At 32.2% G+C, this 8,173-nt stretch overlaps 1 protein-coding gene across 1 annotated transcript; it reads right to left on the reverse strand.

Moving 5' to 3' along the window:
* Positions 1-507: 507 nt before the first annotated feature.
* LOC134231681 (uncharacterized) lies at positions 508-7,018 on the reverse strand. Its single transcript, XM_062713658.1, has 8 exons — positions 6,312-7,018; positions 5,945-6,079; positions 5,154-5,448; positions 4,860-4,925; positions 4,001-4,066; positions 3,149-3,217; positions 2,509-2,716; positions 508-2,132 (listed from the first exon to the last, which is right to left on the reverse strand). The coding sequence occupies exons 1-8, from the start codon at positions 6,330-6,332 to the stop codon at positions 1,982-1,984; spliced, it is 1,011 nt and encodes a 336-aa protein (XP_062569642.1). The 5' UTR covers positions 6,333-7,018; the 3' UTR covers positions 508-1,981.
* Positions 7,019-8,173: the final 1,155 nt, after the last annotated feature.

The following is an 8,173-nucleotide window of genomic DNA, read 5'->3' on the forward strand; positions in this document are numbered from 1 at the left end:
AATTTTAGCTCAGCAATAAAACAATATGTAGATGAAGAAAAACGAATAAAAAGAGCAATAGAATTCATTTATTGTTATTGAACGTGACATTAAACAACAAGTCTAAAAGCATATTTTTGTTATATATAATGGTGAAAACACAAAGGAAATTTTAAGAAGAATTTCAAAATACTAGTAATTGTTACAAGAGGCCCATGGGCCACATCGCTCACCTGAGCATTGTGGCTGGGAAAAAAAGCATAATTCATTTTAATTATCATTAAAAAATTGAAACCCAATAGTGGTCCCAAACAATCCTTGAAAGGAAGAGGGTATGATTTGAACAAACTCGAGTCTACACTAACTAAGGATGCTTGCATATTTCTTTGACAACTGTGGCTTTATTGCCCTTTACATTTCAACTTACATTGTGTCCCCACTCTACCCCCAGGGGTCATGACTTGAACAAAATTGAATCTACACTACCTGATTATGCTTCCATACGAATAGGACTAATTGTGGCTTTGCTTTTTGAAAATAAGATTTTTAGAGATTTTCCTACATGTTTCTATGTAAAACTTGGATTCCATGTTGTGGCTCCGCCCTACCCCCATGGGTCATGCTTTTAACAAAATTGAATTTACACTACCTGAAGATGCTTTCATAAAAATATGATCATTCATGCCTTTGCTATTCCAAAGAAGAAGATTTTTAAAAAGATTTTCCCTATATATTTCTATGTGAAACTTTGATCGGCCATTGTGGCCCCACGGGTCATAATTTGAACAAAGTAGAATCTCCACTACCTGAAGATGCTTCCATATAAATATGATCATTCATGCCTTTGATAATTCTTGAGAAGAGGATTTTTTAACAAATTTTCCTATATATTTCTATATAAAACTTTGATCGGCCATCGTGGCCCCGCCCTACCCCAAGGGTTCATGATTTGAATAAACCTGAATCTAAACTACCTGAGGATGCTTCCCTATAAGTTTCATCTTTCCTGTTTCCTATTTCTATCTAAAACATTGGTCGGCCATTTTGGCCCCTCCCTACCCCCCAGGGTCATGATTTGAACAAACTTGAATCTATACTACCTGAGCATGCTTCCATATAAATATGATGATTTATGGCTTTGTCATTCTTGAGAAGAAGATTTTTAAAGAATTTTCCTATATATTTCTATGTAAAACCTTCGTCGGCCATTTTGGCCCCGACCTACCCCCGGGGGTCATGATTTGAAAAACTTGAATCTACACTACCTGAGCATGCTTCCATATAAATATGATGAATTATGGCTTTGTCATTCTTGAGAAGAAGATTTTTGAAGAATTTTCCTATATATTTCTATGAAAAACTTTGGTCGGCCATTTTGGCCCCGCCCTACCCCCGGGGGTCATGATTTGAACAAATTTGAATCTACACTACCTGAGCATGCTTCCATATAAATATGATGAATTATGGCTTTGTTATTCTTGAGAAGAAGATTTTTAAAGAATTTTCCTATATATTTCTATGAAAAACTTTGGTCGGCCATTTTGGCCCCGCCCTACCCCCGGGGTCATGATTTGAACAAACTTGAATTTACACTACCTGAGGATGTTTCCCCATAAGTTTCATCTTTCCTGGCACAGTGGTTCTTGAGAAGAAGATTTTTAAAATATACCACTAAATTTTCATTAATTCCCAATTATCTCCCCTTGAATAAGGGCGTGGCCCTTCATTTGAACAAACTTGAATCCCCTTCACCCAAGGATACTTTGTGCCAAGTTTGGTTGAAATTGGCCCAGCGGTTCTTGAGAAGAAGTCGAAAATGTGAAAAGTTTACAGACAGACAGACGGACAGACGGACAGCTAGACAGACGGACGCCGGACAAAATGTGATCAGAAAAGCTCACTTGAGCCTTCGGCTCAGGTGAGCTAACAATACTGTATAAATAGAGTTCCCTTCTTTTCAATCTCGGAACATCTACATGTGTGCAGAACACTCCAAACATGTTTAGAAGACGAGTTCTTCTGAATCTGTTCTTGAGTAGTTCAAGACTGACGAGGTAATTGTGTTCTCAGGAAAAGGAAGATCCTCTTTGAAGGCTTTACTAAATATTTCAGCCAGATCATTTCTGTTGATGATCATTAATCCTTTATGAATTCTACAATAAGAACCTATTACAATCGATTCACTATGCACAATTTCCTTTCCAAGAATTTATATGTATGATCATTTTAGACGTGACCCCGTCTATTAGTTTTCTGTCTGTCGAGGTCTCAAAATGGAAGTCTTGGGGAGAACACATGAATTAAATCTACGCTATATGAAAGAGTGCGGAAATTGTTTTGATCAAAATACAAAAATTGTGTATCAAACTGAAGAAAGTGATATGAACTTTTTTTCTCAGATTAATGAAGCATTTTTAGATTTTAAGCTGAAAATATAAATTGTAAATCACACTAGAAACAAAATACTTTCCTGCGTAGTATTACGACTGCGTACCCATCATTCAATGTTTACTTCTGGTTTTTACTTACTTTCTGATTCTCACTCTACTATGTTTTGATCCTCCCCAAAGACGAAGTAATCTAAAGGTTAATTCTTTAGCTGGATTTTCTGCTTCAAAGAGTTCCTGTTTTATGGAGATTGGGAGACCCATCTGTAGTGCAAACAGACCAGCTTCGTCCAGTGTAAAGCATTTACAGAGGGCATTTATGCTGGAAGGGTTCAAAACGGAATACGTAACTAAAATATAAAAGGAAGTACAATTTAAGACATTGTATATTTGCATGAAATTTGAACAAAATAAAATAAGTAATGAAAAAAAGGAAAGTGGGTATACGTTTGAAATATAACATTTTGAATTTTCCTCTTATGAATATTGCATGATCATTTAAAAATAATATTCAGAAATTATTTTTCCTGTGAACAAAAAAACTTGAAAGTTGAATCAGATAAAATTGATATTTATCAATCATATCTTCACATTTTTATTTATTTTAGTATTAAACCCGTGAATTCCATTTAAAGATAGTTCTCAAACATTCATCTATCAAGACCTATCATTATCCTAAAACGTCGTATGTTAGACCCGTCTTTTTCATCTATGATTCCTTATTTAGAAAAATTGCTCGTTGACAAATTTCCTCAAAAATATTTCTGGAAAGAATGACTTACTTTCAGTGTTTTCACTTGCAGCCACCTTTTTAAATTTCTCGTTCTCTTCCTTCGCCTCTTCGGATAACTCTGAATAAAATACATATGTATGTAATAAAACAAACTAAATCTCAAGTCATCAGAACATGATAGATGTAAAAAAAAAATCAGTACATAAACATGGACAAAGAGAAATTTTAAATGTGGGATCAGGTGGCTATTCGGATTAAGAAGCTTCCCCTGTATAACCAAGTCGCAGCCGCCTTGAAAACTTTGTATTAATCCACAAGACAAAACATTTCGTAGTGCCAATCCAGTATAAAAACAGAAAACTAACACTTACAAATTAAACAAGTACATGCAGTTAAAAGACAACCCACTGGTAGGAAACATTTTGTAACAAGGTTATGGTTGAGTAACTCCCATATAATGGATGATAAAATTCCTATAACATCAAATTAAGTGTAAGAAGTCGATCTCCATTCAAAAATACATCCAATGTAGAAAGTATATGTAAGTACGTGTAAGGGACTTAAATGTATTCATAAGCAACATATGTATGTGATAGCGAAATTTTGCTGAAAAAATAAGGAATGACGATTGGAAAACCTGACGCCATTTCGTCTATTAAACAATTCAATTGTCAGTTTGCTCACATGGAATGTCTTGCTGTGTATTTGAGAGTGAAACCCTCTGTAAAGAATCCATAGGATTACTAGTATATAGCCATCCATCTTTAATCACTTATAGCCAATAATACTATAATCTAAAGGTACAAAATAACCGTATTGTTGAAGTGTGTCTTTAAAGCAAGGCGCCGCTTTAATCATGACAATGTATTATCAACAATGCATTCAGTAAAACTATTATTACCTGATAAGCTCTCCACAGATCGTTGTGAGGAAGGAGAAGCTGGCTGTGGCTCTACTTCCTCTGGTTCTAGGGAAGGTAAACAGAAAAAAAAGAAAGTTTGCAAGTTAAGTTAAGTTGTAAGTTTGCAACTTAAGTCAAGTTGTAAACCAATAAATATGTTTATAACCGTTACAAGTATACGCGACAGGTATTTGAGTGTTGATTTTTATTTGTGTATCCAATCTCTGACTGGTCGAATAATATATTACTCACGTATTAAGGCATTGATGGTTTAATTCGTTGCCGATCGTGTAACAGAATCCCACATGCACATCCCCTTTTTTTGTTGTTGTTTTTTTTATATTGATGTTAATAATGTATGTATTTTTCTATATTGTAGAATGTTAAATGAAGAAAAGCAAAAGTTTTTTATGTAAAACATATGACGAGCTGTTCCTAATTGTTGTGTTTTGAGTTCATTTTCTAATTATCTTATGTTCGTTGAAAAGGTGAATTAGAGTTTCAAGTTTAAAGTTTTTATTTAAGACAAAGACACCAACTGGGGTATACAAATACAAACATAAAAGCATTTATCAATATGTGTTAGAGTTGTCCCCAAAACCTGTAGACTTAAATCATTTCTTTACAGAAATCATATATCTCTTTTAAAAAACTCTGGTAGGATAAACTATGCTGCTGCCTAATGAAATATTAAGGTTCAAAATATATTCTTGAAAATAATCCCATTTATAAGAAATATAGCATTATTGTTTCCTAATACCAAGAGCAATCTACAACGTCAATATATATACAACGTTCAGATTTTAAAGGAGTAATATACTATATTATTAAAAAATGTTTTTAAAAAAAACTGCGATACCTGTTAAGATTTCCATAGACTGGTGTAAAGATGGTGACTTCACTATTCCCGGTTCAGGTGTAGGTGCTTGTAAAGTCAAAATATATGGTTGTCATTTTATTAATTCAATAATAGTTTGAATAGTTCATATTTGAATTGTAGATTTTTTTAATATAGCTTTCAATAATTTATATTTGAATTGTAGTTTTTTTTTTAATATACTAGTAACTTTCAATATATAATTAATATTCAAACTTATAAGCAGGTAAATTAACTGAATATTCAAGGATATGGAGTCGGTTAAGAAGTACTTACGTGATGGAAACTTTAGATTCACTCCCATGTCAGCGAGTCTGGAATATTCTAATTTCTCTCTCTTCTCCGCCTTTATTTTCTGTGATTGGAAGCAAAACAGCATATTCTCCATAACTATTATCTTTTCTTCGTAAGGCACAGTAATACCTCTGTGAATTTGCATTCTAATTTTCGGTTCTTCCACTTCGTCTGTTATGATTCTGGTAACAATATGGTTAATTTTTCGTTTCTTGTGAAACTCTAAAATTCTTTCGGTCATTGATTCATCATCGAAGACATTTCCTCCAAATTCGATCTGAAAAAGATAAATGACTCAATGTAATACGGTCCATTTATTTCTACTGAAAGGGTAATGTAAAAAAAGAAACACAAAATAATGGTATAATATCAACATTCCTAAATGTTGAGGGGGAGCTGATACTATGTAAGAAAATAGTAAATTAACAACGAGTTATTCTGAAAAATTTATTTTTATATCAGATATTTATTATTCTGAAGGGAAAAACACTGTTGCATTTTAATTTTTGAAAAAAATTAAAATATTCCATATATCCATTAAAAAAAAACAAAAAAACAAAAAAAAAACAAACTCAAACATGCACAAGTTCAATGCATTTGAGATACCTAAAAATCTGACATAATATGCTTGCAACACTTTTGAAAAGCATTAATGTAAGTATAAATATCATTATAAAACAATGGTAAAACTGTCAATAATCATGCATTCATAGTAGAGTTTTTATATACTTCGTGTCTGGGAAATGATGGCATGCATGAAAAAACCTCTGCACCTTAAATGTTTCTTCCGATTTGATTTCGTAGATGTCGGACACTTCCGGCGATTCATATCCCTCGTCCTCCCAGTATTTCTTTCTGTCCGATAATTTCTTCTCAGTGGAAATTTCAATGACCACATCAAAGCTCGTCTATTTTATACCAAGAAAAAAATTGTCTTAGACCATTCATGCATGTTTAAGTACTATAGTTTGACTCAAGAATACATTTAGATGATATTTTTATGTTTAAAGGTATAATGATATATTTTGGCATATTAATGTTTTATTTTATAATTTAAAAGTAATTTTTTTTCCCCTATTCGGAAATATTTTCTTATTTTATACTTTTCTGTATTTAAAAAAAAAACGAATGAGGTCTTACGTCGTTTTCCCATTTAGTCATGATAAAGAAGTGGACGTTTTTGGTTCCACGTCGTGTCTGGTTAATTGTGTCCACCACTTTCTGCAGCTGTTGTTCTGCTATCTTTTTCTTGGTCACTGCATAACTACAAGGATATCATTTTGATTTTCTGTTTTACATATGTAATACAAATCATTGTCTGTTATTAATATTTTTTTCCTTTTATTGAACTTTAAACAAATGAACTATGCTGGGACTTACAATTTTAGAACACTTGACATACTGTAAACCAACATTTATTCGCGTGAGAGAAATATTCGCGAGTTTTGCAACCTCTTTGAGTCGCGAATATTAATCGCCGCGAATCATTTATTTCGCTTTGTTTTTGTAGAAAACGTTTCCTCATTCGTGAAAATTAATCACCGCGGATTGATTTCAAACTGAGGAATCGCGAATAAAAGATGACGCGAATAATAGTTGGGTTACAGTAATTTGGTGATAATTTTTTTCTCTCAGGGCAAAAATTTAATATTTAAGTTTAAATTCACACTGTTATTGCAAATAATATTTCAATTTTTAAAATATGAAGATAAGGAACAATAGGCGATCACAGAAATCCAATGAAATTATGATTGGTGAATATGACATTATGTACACATGGAAATATCAGAGGTTGGATCAGATACGTAGGACAATTAAACATCCCCTGTTGAACAATTATAATTTCAAAAGTATAAAAGTGTATGATAACATGAATAGGAGTGAACAACATGATTTTCATCTGGTACTGTTCAGCAGATATATGTACTTTTTCATAAATCGGATAAAGTTTGATAAAAAGACATTTTTAAATTGTCCGGGATTTCTTTACCAAATGGATAAAATTTATAAGAAAAAAAACCTTTTTTTGTGACCTTAATCAATATAATCCTCTTTGAAAACAATATGGACAAAGTTTAAATGCTGTAAGAAATATCAAACAAAATATTGTATGAGGAATGCCTACTTTAACATTGAAAAAAAAATTACATTGTGTAAGATAAGTATTTGTATCTTTTCAAACTATAAAATACTTTTATACGTATATCATCGTAAATACATTTAAATCTTTGTGCCTTTTTATGAACTTTCCAGGAACATTCTATATATTGGCTTCGAATTTAATCCCAAAAAATTAATTATGAACATTGCTAGATCTAAAAATAATTATACAAATCTAAGAACAGAGCACAACAGTGAGAGAAATGTAAAACCATTGTTTGAGTGTTCTACAAATATTTGCAATGAATTGAAAATACAAAACGAATATGCAATACCTACAAACTTTTAAAACTTTCAAAAAACTGATTTCAAAAGAACTCATGGAAATGTTACAATATATTCATATAGTAGGTAAATCAATAAATTGTATCAATATTAAAAATGCAAAAGTAAATGGAATACAGTAAATGAATGCAAAAAATGATATAAAAAGGACACACTTTTAAACAAACTTCCAAACTTGAACTCAGATTTTATGTCTTAACGCTTTGTATGAATTGTCTGTTTCTCTGTCCTTTTTACTGTCCTTCAGTTGGTTCAAATTTGCTGCTTCACTTCCTTTTATATGCTTCATCACATCAAGCTAATGTTCAGCGTGTCTTTAATCTATATAAGGTAAAATGTAAAAGGTAAAAATCCTCAACAAAACAGCTTTGTGAAGGGGGATAAAATATTGACTCCTGGAGATTTAAGAAGTGGGATCAGGTGCCTAGGAGGATAAAGCATCCCCCGTTGACCAATCACATCCACTGGAAGCCCTATGTATTGATGAGTCAGATGGAAATATCCATATTTATGCAATTCAATAAAACAGGCCAAATAAATGGTATGAAACAATCCAT

The sequence above is a fragment of the Saccostrea cucullata genome, unplaced genomic scaffold (assembly GCF_032062105.1).
Source record: "Saccostrea cucullata isolate Sc308-1 unplaced genomic scaffold, CSIRO_AGI_Scuc_v1 ctg4352, whole genome shotgun sequence".
In the NCBI taxonomy this organism is placed as follows: domain Eukaryota; kingdom Metazoa; phylum Mollusca; class Bivalvia; order Ostreida; family Ostreidae; genus Saccostrea; species Saccostrea cuccullata.

Bases quoted from the DNA above. Each gene is read 5' to 3' on its own strand.
- LOC134231681 (XM_062713658.1), bottom strand. From the start codon at position 6,332: ATGACTAAATGGGAAAACGAC. The intron at 3,218-4,000 runs GTAATAATAGTT...TATTTTATTCAG, and splicing joins ATCTGTGGAGAGCTTATCAG to AGTTATCCGAAGAGGCGAAG. The intron at 2,133-2,508 runs GTAAGTAAAAAC...TTCTTATTGTAG, and splicing joins AGTAGAGTGAGAATCAGAAA to AATTCATAAAGGATTAATGA.